We start from the raw sequence: 22,606 nt of genomic DNA on the forward strand, positions 1-22,606 counted from the left end.
TGTCCCCCGTGATCTCACCCTCTTTAACACCCGGGCAATCATCGGGAATGGAGGAAAGACATAAGCCAACTCGAACTTCCAGGGCACTGTCATGGCATCCACCGCCCAAGCTACAGGATCCCTGGTTCTTACACAGAATCTGGGCACTTGGCAAGTGTGCCTGGATGCCATCAAGTCACCCTTCTGGAAAGCCCCAAAGAGCCACAATCTCCTGAAAGACTTGGGGATGTAATGCCCATTCTTCCTCCAGAAGTTTCTCCCTGCTCAGGAAATCCACCTCCACATTTTGGATTCCTGGAATGAATACAGCAGAGATGGCCGGAACATATTTCTCTGCCCACTGGAAAATCCTGGATACTTCCGCCATTGCCATTTTGCTGCGCATGCCCCCTTGGTGGGTCAAATATACCACAGCCGTGGCATTATCCTACTGAATGCGAATGGGTGATCCCCCTCAGTCTCTCCTTTGCTTGTGACAGTGTCTGCCACAATGCACATAATTCCAGAACGTTTATCGGTAATATTGATTCTTCCCTGGACCATTGGCCCTGTATCCGCAAGTCCAGAACAACTGCTCCCCAGCCCCGGAGACTGGTGTCGGTGGTGACCACCAGCCACTCCCACCAGCCACTCCCACCAGTCGATCACTTTTTCTGATTTCATGGCTTTGGGATCTCCTGACCAACACGCCAGAATATTCCACTGAAATGGACGAGAGTGGAACCTGGCATACTGCAGGGTCTCGAAAGTTGCCTCCATTTTGCCCAACAGCTTTAGGCACTGCCATACAAATGGACCAGGTGACCTCAGAATCATCCAAACCAGCTGGCAGATGTCCCTGGCTTTTACTTCCAGAAGGCATACACGATGTAGATGTGTATCCATTATGACCCCCAGAAATTGCCGTTTTTGAGTAGGACACAAGTGAGACTTTTGAAGATTCAGGATCCACCCGTGGTCCTGTAAAAATCCAATGGCCACTGACAGGTTTTGCTGTAATTTCTCAGCTGACTCTGCTTTGAACAGCAGGTCATCCAAATATGGAATGACCACTATACCCTGTAGTCTTGAGTCACTGCCATTACCGCCATAATCTTTGTGAATACTGTAGTAACGTAGTAAGGATTGATGTTCTCCGCAAATGGCAACCTGTAAATATGCGTCTTGAATGTCCATGGACGCTAAGAATTCCACTTACTCCAAGCTCAGAAGAATTGACCGGTACTTGTTTCCTATCTGGGCGCCCACTAAGTAAATTGAGCACCATGCTATTCTCCGTAGTGAAATCTGATCGCATCGCATCGTACACATACACGATATTGAACGATGCGATGCGATGCGATGCGATCCGATCCGATTTCCCATAGGAAACAATGTTAAATGGCTCAATTTAGCCAAATTATCATAGGAACAATAGTAAATGGGCCAAAAACACCCCTGAACATTGAAATGTCCCCCCAAAAGTAGTTGACGCCACCCCACCATCAACGTGAACCCGAAGCGTGGCGAGCGCAGCGAGCCCGCGAGGGGCGGCGGTACGCGTCCTCCGACCTTTTCATGCCCTACTATCCACTAGGGCGTGGAGTGAGAATAGAATAGTGTGGCGAGCGCAGCGAGCCACCGAGCCCGAAGCGTGGCGAGCGCAGCGAGCCCCGCGAGGGGACGCGGATACCTTCACAGGTAAACGCGTCCCTTTGCGGGCTTCCCAGGTGTCCGCGTCGCCATGGACACCTGGGAAGCCCGCGAGGGGACGCGTATAACTGTGAAGGTATCCGCGTCCCCTCGCGGGGCTCGCTGCGCTCGCCACGCTTCGGGCTCGGTGGCTCGCTGCGCTCGCCACACTATTCTATTCTCACTCCACGCCCTAGTGGATAGTAGGGCATGAAAAGGTCGGAGGACGCGTACCGCCGCCCCTCGCGGGCTCGCTGCGCTCGCCACGCTTCGGGTTCACGTTGATGGCGGGGTGGCGTCAACTACTTTTGGGGGGACATTTCAATGTTCAGGGGTGTTTTTGGCCCATTTACTATTGTTCCTATGATAATTTGGCTAAATTGAGCCATTTAACATTGTTTCCTATGGGAAATCGAATCGCATCGCATCGCATCGCATCGTTCAATATCGTGTATGTGTACGATGCGATGCGATCCGATTTCAGTACGGTGCCGTACGTAGAAAACCTGGGCGCCCAGATAGGAAACAAGTACCAATTGACCTCAGGGATTCCATCCTGAAATGGTCCACCCACAGGTGATGATTTAGAGATTTCAGATTTAAGATTGGCCTGAAGGAATTGTCCGGTTTTGATACTAAGAAAAGAATGAAGTAAAACCCCTTCTTTCATTCCTCTTGCGGTACCGGAACCACTATACCCTTCTCCAGAAGAGACTTCGCCGCCCCCAAGAGGGCTGTTCTGAGGCAAGCCTCTTTGGGCAAGGGAGAAGGTAAGAACCTCTTTGGAGAAAACCCTTTTAGGTTTATCCTGTACCCCAGGAAAACCACATTGAGGACCCAAGAATCCTGACCTAACAAGGTCCAAGAGTCCCAGTACTGCAAGAGGCGACCCCCCCCCCACGCTGAGTACAGATTGGGTAGTCTCCGCCCCGTCATGCTGAGGGCTTCTCCTCCCGTTTGAATGCCTGTTTCTTTGAAAAGCCTCCAAAGCGGGACTTTGCAGCTTTCCCCTTTCCAGCAGCAAATGTCCCCTACTAGAATGACCCCTGGAGGACGCACCTCCTCTAAATGTGCGAAACGAAAGGCTGCAAACCTAGATGAACTATGTTTGGCCGCTGATGTAGGAAGAAAAGTGCTCCCCCCCCCCTCCCCCCCTTCCCTGTTGCTTGTTTGATAATGGCTTCCAGGCAAAAACAGGAATAACCCACACCTTCAAACGCTGCTTTCAAACAGCCCTCCAGTTTTTTGTGAACTGGGTCTTTAAATGCAGCCCCACCTTCCACAGGTAGAAGCGTGGCTTTTGATAATCTAGCAACTGAAGCATCTACTAAGACTGGGCTGGGCAACATGGCCACAAAGCAAAACTTATGCAAAGCATCCTGGGATGTGTAGTTCATTAACATCTGGAGGGCTGGTGTTGCCCAGCCCTTGTACTAAGAGAACCTTTTCCCACAACTTAACATGCTCCTCCGGTTTAGGGTATAAGCTCAAAAACCTCTTTGGCATCAGGATCTTTTTAGCGGGTGTTTTCCAAGCCCCACTTAACAACTCCTGCATCCCCTCATCCATGGGAAAAGTGACTGCGTCTCTGCGCTGTCTCTTGAAATTTCCCTGCACAGGAGCTTTATCATCTTCAGCTAAATTTAATGCCTGCTTCACAGCCAAAATCAAGTTCTCAATACCAGGCACAGTAATATCAATATCATCCTTATGGTCCCAGTACTTCTCAGGCCCACATTTTCCCTCCTTAGAATCCACATTGAGGATAGGAAGTGAGGCTACAGACTGTTTAGAGGACACCTCGGGACTAGAAAACTGTTCCATGAGAGTATTGAAATTTTGAATGCCCTGCGCAGTGTCCTACATGACTTGCAAAAGGGCCGGCTCCCACTGTGATAAGGGAATGGAACCAGTGGACTGCTGAGAGGATGATGAAGATCTAGGAGATTTCACCCACTCATCCCTCTGTCTGTTTTAAAACCTGCACTAAAGCAGTGATAGACTTGCCTAGGGCAGCAGCCCACGCAGGCTCAGGCTACCCCCCCCCCCCCCCCCCTCTGGGCCTGTGCTCACCTGGGTACAGCTTCACAAACAGGGCAAATTTCCCCTTGAGCCATCTGTTCAGATGTTAAATTTAGCCCACAAAATTTGCAGTAAAATAACAAGGCCAGCGCGCCCTCCCCCATACCAGCAGAATGCTTTTCTGTCATGTTTAAAAAAAACAGTGCAAATGTCAGGCGACGGTACTGAGTCAAAGTATGTCAGTGTACTTATCTGTCTGATGGAGACCCTTTTGGTCAGCGGGCTTAGCGTGACTCAGAAGAAGCTTGTCACTCTGTCAGGAACTCCTTCAGCTCCGCAGCCCAGTGCTTCCAAGGCGCCAAACACAGAGTGCAGTAGGAGACCAATGTCTCTGCCATAGTGGGGTCCGTGGCTCTTTGACTCCATCTTCCCCTGTGGACCGCTCCTACAAGTGTCTTCTCCTATACCACCCCCCCCCCCCCTTTGCTAGGGATCCCTTGGAATTGCCAAGTCCCGGGCTCCTGTAACAGGCTGCGCCCTCCAAATGGAGTCCAGCCTGTAAGCCCATTTTCAAAATGGCGGCTGCCATTGCAGAGATGCCCGTTGCCTACGACCCCCCCCCTGCGGGGAGCCGGTTCTGTGGTCCCCCGGGCCCAGGAAGCTTGATTTTCAATTAAGCTGGAAGCGCTGTACAGAGAGACCAGACAGTGTCTCTCTGTACACAGGGCGCTGAGGATTCTCAAAGAAGTGTAAAATTTAAGAAAATAAGAAACACCTAGCTAACTCTTTTCTGGCTGCTTGCCACAGCCCGCTCAGCATAGCACCCACTCCTATGGGCACCTAAACAAAACTGAGGAATCCTGGGATGCGGAATGGAGGAGCCTGCCTCTCTGAAAGTTTAGCATAGGACCGCTCCTACATCCCAAGGTTGAGCTGTGTCACCAGGATAGATGAAAGAGAAATTATATTTATTGAAAAAATGTCATATACATTAACATGCCAATACATGAATTGATGAAAACATCAGAAACAAGTAAACGACAAATGAAAGTAATTGAATACATGGGGTATAAAAGGGGTAAGGGAGGGGGAGGGGAAAAGTAATGGAGATTACGGATATAAGGGGGGTTATTCAGACCTGTTTGCTGCTTTGCAAATTCGTATGGTGACTGACTTATCAAACAGCTGCGCATGTGTATGGATCCTAGCACACATGCACAATGCCAAACCGAATCAAAATTCAGCGACTACTCCTATTTGCTAGCCAATAGCTAGTTAATTGACAGGAAGCCGGCGTTTTTGCGCGTCACCCGTCCGGTTTGTGGGAGTGTCAGAAGTAAAACGCAGGCATTCCCAAGCGTTTTTAGGGAGGTTGTGTGACGTCCGCTTCAGCTTCCATCAGGCCAGAGTTATGCACAGACTTATACGCAGTTCAGCAAGATTTTTGCAAGCCATTCGCGGACTTGCACAGGGTGGATTTTCACTCTGTCTGGGCTGCGACGATCTCATCACAGGGCTCTGCAAAATCCTCTGGTATTTTATGTTTGAACTCATGTGTTTGCAAATTAGGAAGGTAAATGAAAGCAACCAGGAGTGAGTGAAATGCAGATTATTGTGGTTCTCTGCTCCTGCTTGCGCTGTGCACTATAATACAACCAATCTGATAGATTCTCTTTCATCTCTAACCTCTGGACAGAAGAGAGCAAGCGGTTTCTCTTTTTTTGTGTTTAATTTTGATTTAATATCTATGTTTCTGTTTTTCTTCTAGGCACAAATGGGTGAAATGAGATTAAAGCTAGAAAGCATTGTTAAAGAAAATGAGAAGTGAGTGCTGTCCATATTAAAGTCTATTCGTGTTGTGTTTTGTTGAATACAGAACTCTTGCTCCTGAGTTGATCATGTAGCCGCGTCTAGTTAGCCCATCCGGTAGAGAGTCAGTGGTGCATCGTTAACTCAATCCTACTTACAGATTTATGACTCTGTGCACTAGCAGAATAATTGAGGTTTTAATGATGGCGATTTTGATTGTAATTGTGTTCATCAATCTCAGCTAAAAATGGTCAGCACATATTGCAGCTACAAATAATGTGAATCAGGTCTGTGACCTTGGTAGGCAGAAGCCCAAATGTATTCGCCTATGAGTTCTAAGATTTCATCTATGTGTGCCGAAGATTTAAAGCTGCATTTTATTTTATGATTATTTTTTTTTATAGCAAAATCAGGTTTGTTTTCCTTAAAAAAAAAAAAAAAAGGTACTTGTGTAGTTTCACGGCGGCAGTTACGCCATCAGAATCAGCGTAGTGTTCCCGTGGCCAGCGTAGTCAGTCAGAAGTAGCGTAGTGTTCCCGCGGCCGCTTAAGCTTCCCTGTCAGATCCAGTGAAGTTAACACATGTTGTCATTACGGTCTCAGATGTATGATATGGCATACATATTACATAGTTACATAGTAGGTGAGGCTGAATAAAGACTTGCGTCCATCTAGTTCAACCTAGTTGTGAATGTGTTCTTGAAACGCCCCCACTATCCATGGCATCCCGAAGTGTGGCGTTACGCATCCTCCCGACCTTTTCATACCCCCACTATCCACGTCGGCGTGGAGTTGATTTTATATAGTGTGGCGCCGCCCCTCGCGGGCTTGCTGCGCTCGCCACGCTTTGGGCTGCCATGGATAGTGGGGGTTTGAAATAGAGGCATTTGCTAGTATGTATCATGGAACACTTGCAAATGCCTCCTTCATTGTGAATGCAACGCACTTGCGTCCGCACCCCCTCTTTGAACAGGAGACGCACGCGCTACAAAACCCCTAACCCTGTCGGCAGGGTTGATGTACCCTGCCTCAATAGCTACTCAGACGCAGGAGCATCTCATTGCTGGAGCGTCTGAAACGCTCCTGCATCTCAAACAGATGGAGTGCCTCTCCGCTGGCGCCAGCATCATCACCTCTCCTCCAAAAAGAGGGGATCATGCTGGCACCGGCAGTGTGAGAGGCGCTAACTATGCTTGCCAGGGACACCGGGGACAGAACTATAGTTCCCGGCAACCTACGCTGATAACGTAGCTTAGGCTGCTGCCGTTAAACAACACAAGTAAGGAAGCTGTTGGGCTACGCTGATAATGGGCTATGCTATTCGCGTAGCTTCAAACGTAGCGTAAGCTGCCGCTGTGAAACTACACAAGTACCAAAAGAAAACTTGACACTTTAAATCCCGGACCCTTCGACGAAATGTTGTCTTTGCCCATAACCCGCATGCTAGTATATTTGGGCCAGAAAGTCTAAGCAATATGGATTAGTATCAAGAGATGAATAATCCATCATAGAATTTACTTTGTCCTCATTTATGAAATTAGCAAATAAAGTATGTCGGCATGGAGTCTACTGTGCAAAAGAAGGGTAATCTACAGATATGTCATACATCCTTGCTGCAGCCACACTAACCAGCCCCTCTTGGCATGCCAGGTCGGACTCCGAATTTATATGTGTGCGCGTGTGTCTGGTAGGGTTTGGTACTTTGAAAAGATAAAGCAGCATGCTGGGATGCCCTCCAGTTGTAACAACAGCTTGTAGATATCCTATTGTAACTAGGGAGGCCAATCTCGGGATTCGGGATAGAAAAACTGTCAATCCCGGGATCTCGGGATTGGCCTCCTGATATGCTTAAAAAATATATTACCTCCAACCATGCGGCGGAGGAGCTGTGCGGCGGCATGCTGTGGAGGAGGCGAGGTGACTCGGCTGGCCAGGGACTTGAGGTGGCAGGTAACTTGATGTCCGGGAAGACGCGGCGACCTTTTCATACCCCCACTATCCACGTCGGCGTGTAGTTGATTTTATATAGTGTGACGAGCGCAGCGAGCCACCGAGCCCGAAGCGTGGCGAGCGGACGCGGACTACTTCACATGTATTCCGCGTCCCCTTGTGGGGCTCGCTGCGCTCGCCATGCTTCGGGCGTGGATAGTGGGGGTATGAAAAGGTCGGATGACACGTACCGCCGCCCCTCGTGGGCTCGCTGTGCTCGCCACGCTTCGGGTTGGCATCAATAGACCCCAAAGTGAGTCAACATCACCAGCATGGGGTTGCAACTCCATGTTGCTGACCGTCTGGCTGATAACTTCTCTGATCTCTCAGCCAGTGATCCAAGGAGTATGGAAAAACAGTTGAATTGTCAGTTACTTCAGACTCCTTGCATCACTGGCTGCATCTCATGTCATCTCATTGCATTGCAAAACCTATGTGATGAGATGAGATGCGATGCGATATTGTATACAATAATTGTACCGTGTATGGGCACCTTAAGAGATCTGAGGCATCATCATGCAGGCTTCCTGCCATCCTCTGCCATCCCCAAAGCCTTCACAGCAGGTATAAACTTAAACATTCACATGAATATATTCTACATCACATGCAGGGCAGGGACTCCAAAAGGTGTAAAAAATTAAGTGATCCAATTAGCTAGCCATCACTTCACTTGTGTTTTGTGTCTCCGCAATGCTGCCGTGCCTGTGCCGTCTGCTGATCACACATGTGTGACGGCCATTCTGCGGTAGCTTGTTGGGGTCCTGTTATAATTGTTATTGTCTGACGCAGTCCCAGATCAGAATAGTTTGAGACTGCGGTACTTATGTAATATCTGGGCTCCCGTTTTTCTTATGAGACCGCGTCCACTCGCGGGGCTCGCTGCGCTCGCCACGCTTCGGGCACGGTGGCTTGCTGCGCTCGCCACACTATATAAAATCAACTCCATGCGTAGTTGGATAGTAGGGGTATGAAAAAAATGGGGTGCATTTAACATGGGAGCCCAGGTAATACATAAGTACCGAGACTGCTTATCTAAGTAATATTATATTGATATTGACTTCTAGTGGAATCAGTTTGATTATAATCTCAAAAATGCTTAATTATTTTCATTGCTAATCAGTTATGCAGGGTGAATATTGAGTGTTAAAATTTCCACCTTGCTCCCACTTATTGTACATTGAACAATAACCATAGTAAACTATTGCACTTACCTGCATTGTACACACAACTAGCCACATTATGTCTTCAATTATGTTTAGGTGCCCCTTTCTGTACACTAGTAGACTCACTGTGACCTTGAGCTATTTGAGATTTACACAGCATATCCCATTTTTGTTTTCAATTCTCAGCTTTCTGTAACAAAAAAACGCACACTGCTGCTTTTCAATTATTTCTAATTCCCTCCTGCTTTTGTAGTAGTAATAATAAAAATAACTTGATCAAATACACTTAGTCTAAAAAGTCATTTGTTTCTGATTGTAGTTATGTCCAGCGCATAGTAAAGCCCCATACACACTATCCAATATGCTTTATGAACAAAATGTCAGTGTTTCCTTCTGAACTCCGAGGGAAACAATATTCAGTTTACACACTGAACGATATCTGTAAACAAAATCGGTCAGTGATTTTCATCTGGACCTGCATGTTCAGCAGGCGTGGGAAGGGGGTAATTAACAATGCGTGGGAGTGCACATTGTTATCGATGTTGAGGGGTATTCAATGCTCTGATGGCGAGCAGTGCCGATAGCTCGCCGTCAAAGTATACAAATCCCCCCCCCTTCACTCGCTGTGTCCACCTCGCTGGTTCCTTTCGGCGAGTTAGAAACTGCGAGTGTGGCCATTAAAACGGTGGACTCGCTGCATTTTTGTAAAACCTTGCCGTTTAAGGGGATCTGTGAGGATTTCACCATAAAATTGAATATGGCGAGGATGGCTTTTCCTTGCCGAAAATAAGACTTCCTTGCTGTACAAAACCACCTTGTCCGCAGCATTAAATACCGCTCACTGGGGCAGATGTATTAAGCCTTAAGAAGAGATAAATCCAAGGATGATAAAGAGAGATAAACATCCAGCCAATCACCTGCTAACTGTCATATTACAGGCTGTGTTTGATAAAAGTCAGTAAGGAGCTGATTGGCTGGACGTTTATCTCTCTTTATCACCCTTGCAATTATCTCTTGTTAAGGCTTAATACATCTGCCCCATTGAGTGTACACACTATAAGGGCCCTTCTGAGCGATATCTTTTAAATTCTTGTCAAGTGTGTATGGAGCTTTAGACTGACAGGGCATTTCATGCTGACATGCTTTGGGGAGTAACGCCAACTTGTATAAAAGACAAAGGAAAGAAGTAAGTAAATTATGTCACATGATGGAAATGAAAATAGGAGTCTCACTGATGTCATATAACCTGAGCAGGGAACTTTCAGGGTAATGTACACGTTTGCAAGAGAAAGTTCCCAGCCTAATATCAGTTATTGTCTCTAGATATTCTTACTGGTCAGACATAACAGCAAGGAGCAGCTAGTGCCTGCAATTGTCCCGTTATAGGTAGATGACAGGCTGCTATTACATGTTCTGCTAGCTCTAGCATAAAAGCCTTTTTAAAATTGCTCTTCTGTAAGTTCATTACTGTGGGGAAAAATGTCGAGATGACGTTTTGGTCATTTAATATATATATATAGATACTTGGTTTACAAAAACAAAACAAAAAAAACAAACACTGTTTCTCATGCGTTTGTAGGCATATCCTTTTATTTCCCTATAAGCCTGTGGTTGAGTATTTAATTCCATATATATGGTGAAATAGCTCATATTTGGGGATGCCAGTATACAGATATCTGTTGGCCCCTCACTCCTGGAAATATAACACTGGTTCATATGCAAAGGTAGTAACGCGTCTGCCAGTCATTCCAATGGCCCCTAGACTTGCGGTCATTATACTGTACATATGTCTCGGACAACAGGCAAGCGCATAACATAAGACATGCATAGCTGTTAACTATATAATGGGGAACCTTGTCTAGTATATTGTACAGCACCATATCTGAAGGCCCCCATACACTAGGCTGACTTGTCCTAAGGACAAGTTGGTTCTCATTTCCCTTGAGCTCCCCCGGCTCACATACGATTTGGCACTTGATGTGCTATTTTTTCCACGCGATAAATCACATGTGATTTGTCAAATGGAAGGACTCCCAGGGAGCTGCAGGTGGAGGGCAGAAGAATTAAAAAAACGAATTCAAATGAATGGGTGGCGCTCGGCCAATCAGCGGCTGTCCATTCATTTGAATATGACTTTTTAAATCTGCCCACCTGCCTGCCGCTATCACTGATCTCTCTCTGTCTAACAGCAGTAAGGGGCATTGGAGGTTCTCTGAGGCGTGGCACATCTTCACTCTGCACAAAGGTGTGTGCGATCTAGTACAAAAAGTACTGCCTGTGTATATTTTTGGGCTTGCGATATTATCTACATGGGAGCATGCATCGCAAGCCAAATGAAACTCAGCGCAATTTGAACTACAAGTGATGCGTTTTACACTGAAAAGTTAAAAATGCATCCTAGAGCTGCTGGCTAGAGAACAGGGATCTTGGACAGAGACCGCACTAGGGCCTCATCCTCTCTTAAGCCGGGTACACACTGGAGCAACATAGATATGTTTCAACATCTCAGGCAGCCCTGATCACTTGTACACACTGGAGCAATGTTAATAAAGGACTGAACGATCACTGTTCTGTTCTTCATTAACATGCGTGGTGTCACCAGGTTTAATGTGCATCAAATCAAATATAGCATTGTCGCAAGCGACCACGGAAGCGCACATATTGCACTTACACACTGAACGATATGTTGGTCTGTCCGACCGGACGGCATATCGCCCAGTGTGTACCCGGCTTTTATTGCGCCCCTGCAAGAACTAATATGTAACAGGACATATTCCAGTGAAAATGCCCAAAAATGCAGATCAGGGACTATTGGGCCCTACACACATAGCGATGTGCACCAGCAATGAGCGATTTAGCAGGGAAATTCCCCGTGAGCTTCCCAGACTTTGAGTTGCTCAGAAAGCGATGTGCACCAGCGATTGTGCTGAGCGATTTAGCATGGGCAATTTTCAAGGAATGGAAATTTAAAAAATGGATTGGTATATCGCTCATCGCCCATCGCCCGCTACAAAGAAAAACACAGGGGATGTGCAGTCTCTTCTAAACTATTTCACCATATTTAACCAGCGGGCTATGGTCCTACTCACACAGCAATGTAGGGTCATTTTCTGAGCGATGTAGTTAAATTAAGAAAAATCGTGTGTAGGCCCCATAATGCTGTCATATTTTTCGTAAAATATTTAAAACAATTTGTAAAACTAAAATGGCAGCTGTGCCTCTGTTTTATTGTTGAATAGTATCCATAGTTGAATAGTAGTGTGTGTGGTCTTTCATGTTGGCTACAGGCTGAATGATGATTGGGCAGCAGGCAATATAGTGTTGTATCACTCCATCAGAGGTCTTGCTTCCTCTCAGTCATGTAGCATGTTACTTTGTTTTAGGTATAAAAGCTGATAAATGGGTTTATATTTAGCCTAGTCAATCAGCTCAGCTGTCCAATAGCAGATGGACTCCCTGTTGCTATTAGGTAACTGTTTCCCCAGCAGCTCTTGTTGTTGTAACCCTGTGAAACAGTAGGCGAGGGAGTAGGGTGGAGTAAGTCATGTGATAGGGAGTGGAATGCAAAATTAATGCACCTAGTTACAATATAATTTATGTTGAACAGCCTTGTCTACTGGAGTAACACACTCCTGCCTGTTGTACTGTACAGTATACACTGCTGTTTAGACCTTTTCAATATAAGCTTTTAAGAAGTAATCTATTTGTGTTGCTCCGGGGGAAGAATGTTAATTTAGGGTTAATGCACAATTGGTGGTGTGTAATCATACTGTATATAAATCCCAAGAATAATTGAATGGGCGTCATTTGGACCAGAATGATGTTCCTGCACTATTTTTAATAAAGCCCCCTTGCCTTGCATAGAAGTGAGTGCAGATTCTTCATTTCTTGCTTTTGGAGAGGTGAGTGTCATTACAGTATATGTGCCATATGTATTCTTCACAAATGATTTTACCATTGTACTGTATTTTAGTGCTGCTTGCTTACCCAAGATCCATCTGTCTTTCTAATAACTGTGGTCCTGTCATTCACCAGGTGTCTAGTAATTGTGCCCTGTGATGCTAGTTTGCTTTTTTCCAAAGACGGCGGGTGACAGTCTCATCCGTCCCCCGCACCATTCTCTTTCTATTACCTGAAATCCTCCAATCTGTCTCTTATCTATGTCACCCTCTCACCTGTCTCTTTCTTGTCAGTCTCTCTCTCTCTCTCTCTCTCTCTCTCTCTCTCTCTCTCTCTCTCTCTCTCTCTCTCCTTACTGTACATAAAGTATCACATATGTACAGCTAATGGCTCACAGCCTAATTTTATGGAGACTGTCCCAGATTTCCTAGATTTTTTTATTTTTTATTTTTTTTTCATTCAATGTAAGGCAAGATTACAGATCCATTTTACTTGTTCTAGAAATAAGTCTCAGTTTCTGTGGCTTTCTTTTGATGACAATAGAAAATTCCTGAAAGGCACCATGAATTATGTGCTAGTTTTAAAGGTAGACGTATACGTAAATAAAAAGGAGCTGCTGTGCTTGGCAGTACTTGAGTCCTGTTTTTAGAGGGTCGGAGCAGGAGTTCTGTGCTCTTGTAATGGTCAATTCGGTACTTGTGTAGTACCACGGCGCCCACTAAGCAATTCTGCGTAAGAAAATCGCATCGCTTGTCCCGTTTTAGTGCCGTGCGATGCATTGCGATTTTCCTATGTAATGTATTCACTGCTCTCTTGCCGTGGGCGCATCGCATCGCATGCGATTGCACCTCACGCAAAATCTCATGCGATTTTATGGGGTGTGATGCCATTAACTTTGCTATACACTTCTATGACATGCAATGAGTTTTAGGCACACCCCCCTCCCCCCCACCACTATCCACGCCACCCCGAAGCGTGGCCAGCGGAGGTGAAACGCATCCTCCCAACCTTTTCATACCCCCACTATCCACGTCGGCGTGGAGTTGATTTTGATAGTGTGGCGAGCCACCGAGCCCAAAGCGTGGCGAGCGCAGCGAGCCCCATGAGGGGACGCGGATTACTTTACATGTATTCCTCGTCCCCTCGCGGGGATCGGTGGCTCGCTGCACTCGCCACACTATAGGAAATCAACTCCACGCCGACGTGGATAGTGGGGGTATGAAAAGGTTGGGAGGACACGTTACGCCACCCCTCGTGGGGCTTGCTGCACTCTCCACGCTTCGGGGTGCCGTGGATATTGGGGGTGTTTTTAGGAACACATTCACACCTGCCATATCATATATCTGATGACGTGTTAACGATTAACTTGGAATTTACTTAATAATTAATACTTAATAATCTCACATTAATTAATTACAATGATAACAATTAATCAAGTAAAATAACATGAATAATGACAATTAATAACCAAAGAAATACAATAATAACAAAGTCACTCTTCACACTGTGCATTGGCCTTCAGAAGCAGCGCAAGTGCATGCAGAATGCGGAGAAACGCATTATCAGCACCCAGAGTCTTACGCCACATAAATTCCTGCAGGTAGGAGTCTAATTGTTTGCGTGACATGCCTCTTTGGTGCTTGTTGCGCCATTTACATGCCCCCCACAGGTGCTTAATGTTCTGGGTGTGAACACCTGACTCCGGGTCGACAAAGTTAAATCTGTGATTCACACGAGCATGTTCATATCCGGCCTGCTCAAGCTGCTCCGTATTGTAGGCCCGCCAGCAATCAGAGTAAATCATTTTTCCTGGTTCCACAAATTGATTGATGGCGGCCAACAATGTAGTGACATCACGCTTCTCGACTGGAGTCACGAAGCAGTCACCAGTCTCTCTGCAAAGATCCATTGCTGAGGCAGCATCCGTCCCACATGGCTTTTACGTTTCACAAACAGGGTCTCGTCCACTTCTACTGTCTTGCCAGGACAGCCAATTTGCCGATGGGGCTGTGCAATTAGGTCCAGAGTGCAGGCCTTACGCATTACACTGTTATACTGCACTGTAGTTTTATTAGACAACTGCAGTTGACGCTCACAATAATTTACAGTTGTCGGCTCCTTCGCCGAGGAATATATAAGGGGTCAGGAAGGTTAAACGGCACCCTGGAAAACAAATGCGCCGCTCTGAGGCTCACCTTCTTGCGACAGGCTTTAATGTGGCAGCGCCACATGCACTCTTTCATTGATAGGTGCATAGGGTATAAATTTTGCGTGACTGGAAGCAAATTGTGCTGCTGGAAAAAACAAACCACCTCCTTCTCTGTCTTTGGCAAAGTGAACATGCTCACAGGTTCACCAGACATCACTGTCACCTCGTTCGCATTTTCTGCTCTCCCTGATGCAGCTATTACTGTCAGTTATTCAGCTTTGACTGAATCTGACAGGGACCGGGAACACTACGCAAGTTCTGACTGACTACGCTATTTGCGCAGCCTATACTGATTCTGAAAGCACAGCTACGCTAACTGCCTAACGTCCATACCATATTAACTACTGAGATCGCATCGCACAGCACTAAAACGGGCCGTGCAATGCAATTTCCCTACACTAGCGTACGTATGCTAATTGGGCGCCCTGCAAATACACAAGTACCGTCATTTCAATTAGATGTAAGTTAAGCCTCTCAATATACAGTGCACTATATTGCATTTGTAATTAATTTCCAATCTCACATTGCTTTTTCTGATGCAATTTGTGCTATTTTTTGTGCATCCCCATCTGAGCAGGTGAAAATGTAGAGAAAATATTTATTTTTATAGTAAAAAATTTTAGACACATCTGGTGCACAGATCCCAGTAAAGCTGTGTACACACGCTTCGATTAGCATTAGATCTTCCCATTCAATATGGCATTAGATCTGTACTTTTGCATTAGATATTGATTTCGATATGGAATTTGATTTACATTCAAGGTACAGTGTACACATTCGATATACAAGATCGAATTGGCTGCACAGTCTAATTTTCTTTTTAATTTTGAGAAAACGGGAGCGCGCATTGAATTAGATATTCAGATAGAAATTGTACTAAAAACCATTCGATGTAGATTCGATTTTGGGTGAAATAAAAGAACTTGGATCCAAATTAAAGCATTTTTCCAACTTTTTACAAAATTAAATTAAAACACTTAAAAAAACTCACTGTTGAGGCTTATTTTGTACCTAAAAATTCTGGAAAGATTTTAATTGGCTGAAAAAGCACTTCCTTTCAATATTTTTTTTTCACAATTAAAAACCAGGTACAGGAGGGAAACATTCTTCAAATTAAGAGAAGGATTAGAACTCAAGGACATACACTGAAACTGGAAAGAGGGACGTTCAGGGGACATTTTAGTTACAGAAAGGCTAGTGGATATGTGAAAGAGTCACTCATCTTAGGTGGTAGAGGATAAGGTGTAGATTGTATCCTCTAAAAATCTGTGTTTCTATGTTATGTGTTTGTGTGTATCTATCCGTTGCAGGTGACATAACTTCCCGTTCCTGCTGGTGCCCATGAGGCCTTAAATAGTGCTGATATTTAGGTAGCTGCTTGACACCTTGTCGGATTTGTTTGTCCTGCGCTGTGGTGGTCTGTTTTGAGGAATGGAAAAAAGGGGGGTTTGAGACCGCGCTCACTAAAAAGCATGCAACAGGTGTAATTAAAACATTTATTAAGAATAATACATAAAAAATCTATATGATAAATAAATAAATTTAAAAGATTCACCTTGACAAAGCTTATTGCGAAACGCGTTGGTGAAGAGGAGCAGGGACACCCTTATTCTACAGGCGCCCCACAATTTTACCATCATGAAACTGGACCAGTCTCCAGAATCAATCCACCTCTGGGAACCAAGCGGCACCACCACCAAGCCCACCAGGTAGAGCACCTCACTCCATCAGGAGCTCCCTGGTCAGGAGAGTCACATCTCCCCCACAAAGGAACCAAGTGGCAACAACATCAAGCCCACCAGGTAGAGCACCCCGCAACATTGGGAGCTCCCTGGTTTGGAGACATACATCTCTCCCAATACAAGTACCTTTGGCATTCCTACACAGGACGATATCTGGAGACATTATAGGAACGGACTAAGGACATCACTACGGCCGAACTGTGGGTGAATATCCCTGCTCTCTGCATTACTTGTGGTATCCCCAATCTTTTAAATTTATTTATTTATCATATAGATTTTTTATGTATTATTCTTAATAAATGTTTTAATTACACCTGTTGCATGCTTTTTAGTGAGCGCAGTCTCAAACCCCCCTTTTTTCCAGTACACTATTCCTTGGGTCAGACTTCCCAAGTCCCGAGACCGCAGCTCCAGCAAAACCTCCGCTCAGGCGCCCCTCAGGCCACTTATTGTGACCAACCTCTTCTCCCTGTTTTGAGGAATGCTAGTCCTTGGCTGAAAAATCAATTTTTTATGCTGTAAAAGGTTGTGAGCAATAAAATGTTTACGTCCTTTGTGACTGCACTCTTTATTTTTGCATTGACGATATGATTGTGTTTGCCCCTGGTGGTAATGCTGGGTTTGCACCAAAAGCGGATGTGCGGTTGGGTTCAGTGTGCGTGTTGATTTTTTATGGTACTTGTTTCCTAGCACGGCCACAATCGCATTGATCTTGTGCCCTTAATAGTGGTATGCGATGGCCCCCGACGCGATGGACCCGATTTCCCATTGAAATGCATTGAAAAGTTAAAAAATCGCGTCGGTCGCGTCGCATGCGGCTAAATAAGCATTAAATGGTCCCGACGCGATGGCCCCGATTTCCCATAGGGAACAATGTTAAATGGCTCATTTTACCCAAATCAACAGGGAACAATGTTAAATGGTCCAGAAACCCCCAAAAACACCCCAGAACAGTGAAATGGCCCCCCAAAATTAGTTAACGCCACCCCACAATCAACGTGAACCCGAAGCGTGGCGAGCGCAGCGGTACGTGTCCTCCGACCTTTTCATACCCCCACTATCCACGTCGGCGTGGAGTTGAGAATAGAATAGTGTGGCGAGCGCAGCGAGCCACCGAGCCCGAAGCGTGGCGAGCGCAGCGAGCCCCGCGGATACCTTCACAGGTAAACGCGTCCCCTCGCGGGCTTCACAGGTGTCTGCGTCGCCACGGACACCTGTGAAGCCCGTGAGGGGACGCGTATAACTGTGAAGGTATCCGCGTCCCCTCGCGGGGCTCGCTGCGCTCGACACGCTTCGGGCTCGCCACACTATTCTATTCTCAACTCCACGCCGGTGTGGATAGTGGGGGTATGAAAAGGTCGGAGGACGCGTAACGCCGCCCCTCGCGGGCTCACTGCGCTCGCCACGCTTCGGGTTCACGTTGATCGTGGGGTGGCGTTAACTAATTTTGGGGGGCCATTTCACTGTTCTGGGGTGTTTTTGGGGGTTTCTGGACCATTTAACATTTTTCCCTGTTCATTTGAGTAAATTGAGGCATTTCACATTGTTCCCTATGGGAAATCGGGGGCATCGCATCGGGACCATCGCATGCGATTTTTTTAGCACTCATGCGATGCGACCGATCAGATTTTTTACCTACGATGCCCCCGATTAGAATCGGTGTGGCCGTGCTAGGAAACAAGTACCTTTTTTATATATATATCCAAAAAATGTCCATACAACCCAATCATCAAATGCACAGGTACTAACATGGGCAGAGGTGTAACAGCTAATAACTCTGCAGGACACACACACACTAACCTAGAAGCATCCATACATCCCACAATGATGAGGAAACTGGCTACATACACTGACACAACATATAATATATATCAGTACCAGGTCAGTGTATGTAGTCAGACATGCATGTGTGGTCACATGACCATTAATTCTTAAAACTGTGCATGATCTATTTCTCAGGCATTAATACTTGCTACCTTTTACAATAAATCATATTGACAAAAGTAATATTACTAAAACGTATGTTCGTTTTCATGTACTGTACGTTCACCTATTTCCCAGCTGATACAGTATGTGTAGATTTAGCTCTGCAGTATGAGGAAAATTGAGTTCTAATAGTGTGGTTAGGTATATCTTCAACGATAATGACTTGGGACAGAAAAATCAGCCTAGTGCTAGTAAAAGGAAATCAATAGTAATTGTATAATTGACCTGTGTTCCCAAACCTTAACATGATCAATGCCTTGGTATCCCACATTGCACAATTTGTTGATTTACCCCAGTAGACTGTCTTAATCATGTTTGTCATCCGTTAGAATGGGCTTATCAGCTTTCCAAACTCTCATCACTTGTGTAATTATGGTACTGTATTACTGAACCTATGAGTTGGAAAAACCTCTTTAACCCTTAAATAAGTCACATACTCGCAGTCACAATGTCTTATTTCACAGGTTGTAACCCTGTGTTTCTGGTCACGTTCAACTATGTTTTTAGAAATCACTGAAAATCTGTCCCTGGTACACAGCTAGGTAATATATCTAGGATTTTGGCAGGGTCAACTTCTACCACTTGGTAGGATACAAATGTATCAAATTGTAAAATGTAGGCCTAATAAACCAAGAGTCAAGTCTACATTTTCATGACATGCTAATTATTGCTCCTTGGATCTCCTTGTGCATCATGCTGGCACAGTGGTTAGCATTGCTGTGTCACATCACTAAGGTCATGAGTTTGCGTCTAACCAGAACAAAACCTCAATCTGAAATGGTTGGTTGGTTTATTGGCTTCTAACAAAGAAATTAACTTTAGTTCCTGTAGCCATGTATTGGGGGGAATAGGACATGGTCTAATAAGAATGACTAGTCTCTGTGAAATATTGCATGATGGACCTTATTCTGGTCAACATGCAACGCTGTGAAAAACGCCACTGGCAGTTCTGTGGTGTCTCTGATCTGCGGAAAGCGGGCGGTCAGCTGACATCCGCTGTCGTCAGCTGCCCGCACCCGCGTCATCTGGGAATTTCCATGGGAATGCCCAGCGTTATCATGGGACCGGCCATGAAATGCTGGGCATTCCCATGGGCATGTCCCCCCCACGCCTCCTGCCCGGACATGCGCATAAATAACTATGCACAGTCGCCAAAAATCAGAATAACCCCCAATGTGTGTGTGTGTGTGTGTGTGTGTGTGTGTAGCATTATATTGCAGGAAATATGGTTTCTGTCTATTATGGTGCCCATACAGTAGGCCAATTAAGTGCCATTCAATATCGCGCTTCAATTTCCCTTGAATCTCCCTGTGCGATACATCGCAACTGAGGTGTTTTTTCCCTTATTTGATGTGCATACAATCATGCGTAAATAGCATACCTCGTAACCTGAAATGGGGTGATGTAATGAAGGCTCAGATATCTGGGGGGTATATATTCTGACAGATCACACATTGCATTGCAATAAATCATATGTGTTTAAAAACCACATGCAATCGCACACACAATGCGATAAATATTATGCATCTTGAGATGTGAGATTCGACCAGTGTGGCCGTGCATCGCATTGGCGGACACATTCGATGTGCATAAAATAATGCGGTCGAAATCTAATGATTGTATGCATAATCGCCCTAGTGTATGAGATAAACATTTTACAACTACAATTCAGATGGCGGCTCCTCATACACTGGGTCTTTTGTTGCGCCAAACAACCCCTCTCAGTGCTTTAGGTTGCGGGCAACATGGCCTCTCCATGCGTCTTATTTGCATAAATAAAACAACTCGAAGTGACAAACCTGCTTTCCTGGTTCTATTATGTGTGAATCTTCTATATCTGTGTGCAAATCAGTCTGAATCTGTTCAGGAAGTGCTACATTGCAGCAGCTTTTTTTCATGCCAAGTTCCGTGCTTTATCTGTGTCTATAATAAACATTGGGGATTATTTACTAACATGGGAGTTCTATTAAAGATGAGATGTATTTGTTTTTTTTTAAATAATAAAAAGTATATCTATATAAAAAAAAAAGATGGGATGTTGCTATGGACAGCCAATCAGAATCGACTTATTTATTAACTCCTTCTAAAAGATAATAGAGTCTGATTTGTTGCCCATAGCAACATCCCATCTTAGTAAATAAGCATCATTGAGTGGCGTTTCAAATCCATCTGCAATGCGAATAAGAGGCGAAAATTTATAGCAACATCCTGATGCTTCACCTCTGGGAGCTGCTACGTCACACCAGGCATCTTGTGCGGGTGCCGGACAGGATCCCGACAGGCATTCACCCGACGTCGGGATCCCGACTGTCAAAATACCTACATCCGGGTTTCCGCCGGCTGTCTGCTATTTTCCCTCATGGGGGTCCACGACCCCCCATAGAGGGAGAATAGATTAGGTAGCTCCGTGCAAGCCCGCAAAGGCTTAGTTGTGCTCACCATGCTGTCTGGGTCCGGCCAGTCATGATCCCGACGTCGGGATAATGACTGTCGGGATCCCGACTGTCGGACCCCTATACCACACCCATCTTGTGCGTTATGACGTACTGTATAGACGCTAGGGGGGGATATTGAAACCGGTGTCACGACTGTCTGGCTGGCCCAACGGCCGTGACCCGGTCCCGTTCTCAGCCAGCTCGACGTCAGCTCGGCAGGCTGGATTCGTCTCGCCTGCCGAGTGCAGAAAAGGGGGCGTGGCCTTGAGATATGGCTGTAAATCTTTTAGTTGCTTGTAAAGTCAGACCCGTTCTGCCAAGATCCCTGTTCAATGCTGTTGTGGAAGACCGCATTGAATAGGGGCCCGCTGCTATTTCCCTCCCTAGGTGTATGAGGGCACGTCTGTATAAAAGGTGAAGCTTTCCCTGGTAACATTTAAGAATGATTCTTTTTTCCTGAGTCTTCCACTAATGAAGCCATCATACACGTCGTGCATACTGTACTGTAACAGTGGATAAAGCTGATAATGTGATTAATGTCACCATGTTATTCCCCTGCAAATCCTGTAACTGTGGAAAGTTAATTAGAGCTTTGCTTGCACAGGCAGCTACAAAACGCCACATGTAAAGTGACAGATAAGGGAGATGGAGGTGGTGCTACTTTATATAAAATAAAATACCATGCTCAAGAGATTGCTTTTATTTCTCATAGGCTCCATGAACAATTAAAGGAGTCTCTTGAGAGGCAGCTAGAATCTCTCCCTACTGATGCTGCACTGGCCAGTGATGTACTGACAGAACATGAACTGATTAAAAACCTACATGAACAATTGCAACTCGCAAATCAAGTAAGCTTGGAATCTCACATTATTCCCGAATCTTTGCCTATCAAGTTGTTTAACAATGTTATTGCTGTCCCACCTATGTGATTTCCCTCTTCTCACAGCATAGCCAGGATAAGGTAAAAATAAAATAATAAAGTCTAAGAAATAAACCCTTTTTAGGACTTTGGTAAGAGCTATTTTAGGTCTGCTGGCACAGCTTTCTTAAACTACACAGATGTACACTAACTCATGGAACATCTGTGACCTATTAAATTAGCTCTCATATATGGTGTGAGAATAGAAATTCTATGTGGATACACAAGGTACAGCAATATACTTCTCTGTGCTTTAGCCTCTGACAATGAGTACATTGAGAATAGTTGAAACAACAGCGCCCCCTGCTTGACTGTAATGTGTTTGCGTTTTCAACCATCATGATACCTTTTTAGCTTTCCCATATAATATTATTTTCTATTTTGTGAGATTCCTATATTAAGAGTACTTGTAAATGCTACAGAAAAGACCTTGGATTAGATTTATTTTGTGCATTCGAGATCTGTTGAGGATCTTATTGTCTGTAAGCAATTGCTTGTCTTCTATTTTGTAGGAGAAGGATCATGCTGTAGAGCTGTCACAGACTGTTGCACAGGAATTGGATCGCCTGCAGCAGCTGTACCAGGAACATATGACTAATGCACACATACATGTGGCAGAGAGACAGAAACAAAAGGTAGTCTTGCAGCCACCCGCACAGCTCTTTAGGCTGTGTTTTATCATGTTACCAGTGTAGTGGGATTTGTCAGGCATCACAGAATTTTAGAGAACACTCTTGACTATAGGTAAAGCTGCCGCACACT

At 45.3% G+C, this 22,606-nt stretch overlaps 1 protein-coding gene across 2 annotated transcripts in view; it reads left to right on the top strand.

The window, feature by feature from the left end:
* Positions 1–22,606, top strand: part of SCLT1 (sodium channel and clathrin linker 1) — a 165,434-nt gene that overhangs the window by 24,692 nt on the left and 118,136 nt on the right. For both annotated transcript variants that reach the window (XM_083173905.1, XM_083173895.1), the window contains exons 6-8: positions 5,462–5,517; positions 21,638–21,773; positions 22,357–22,479. In XM_083173905.1, coding sequence (XP_083030031.1) covers positions 5,462–5,517; positions 21,638–21,773; positions 22,357–22,479 — 315 coding nt within the window. The remainder of the gene's footprint in view (positions 1–5,461; positions 5,518–21,637; positions 21,774–22,356; positions 22,480–22,606) is intronic.

Source organism: Crinia signifera, chromosome 1, assembly GCF_055691185.1.
Source record: "Crinia signifera chromosome 1, ASM5569118v1, whole genome shotgun sequence".
NCBI classification, from domain to species: Eukaryota; Metazoa; Chordata; class Amphibia; order Anura; family Myobatrachidae; genus Crinia; species Crinia signifera.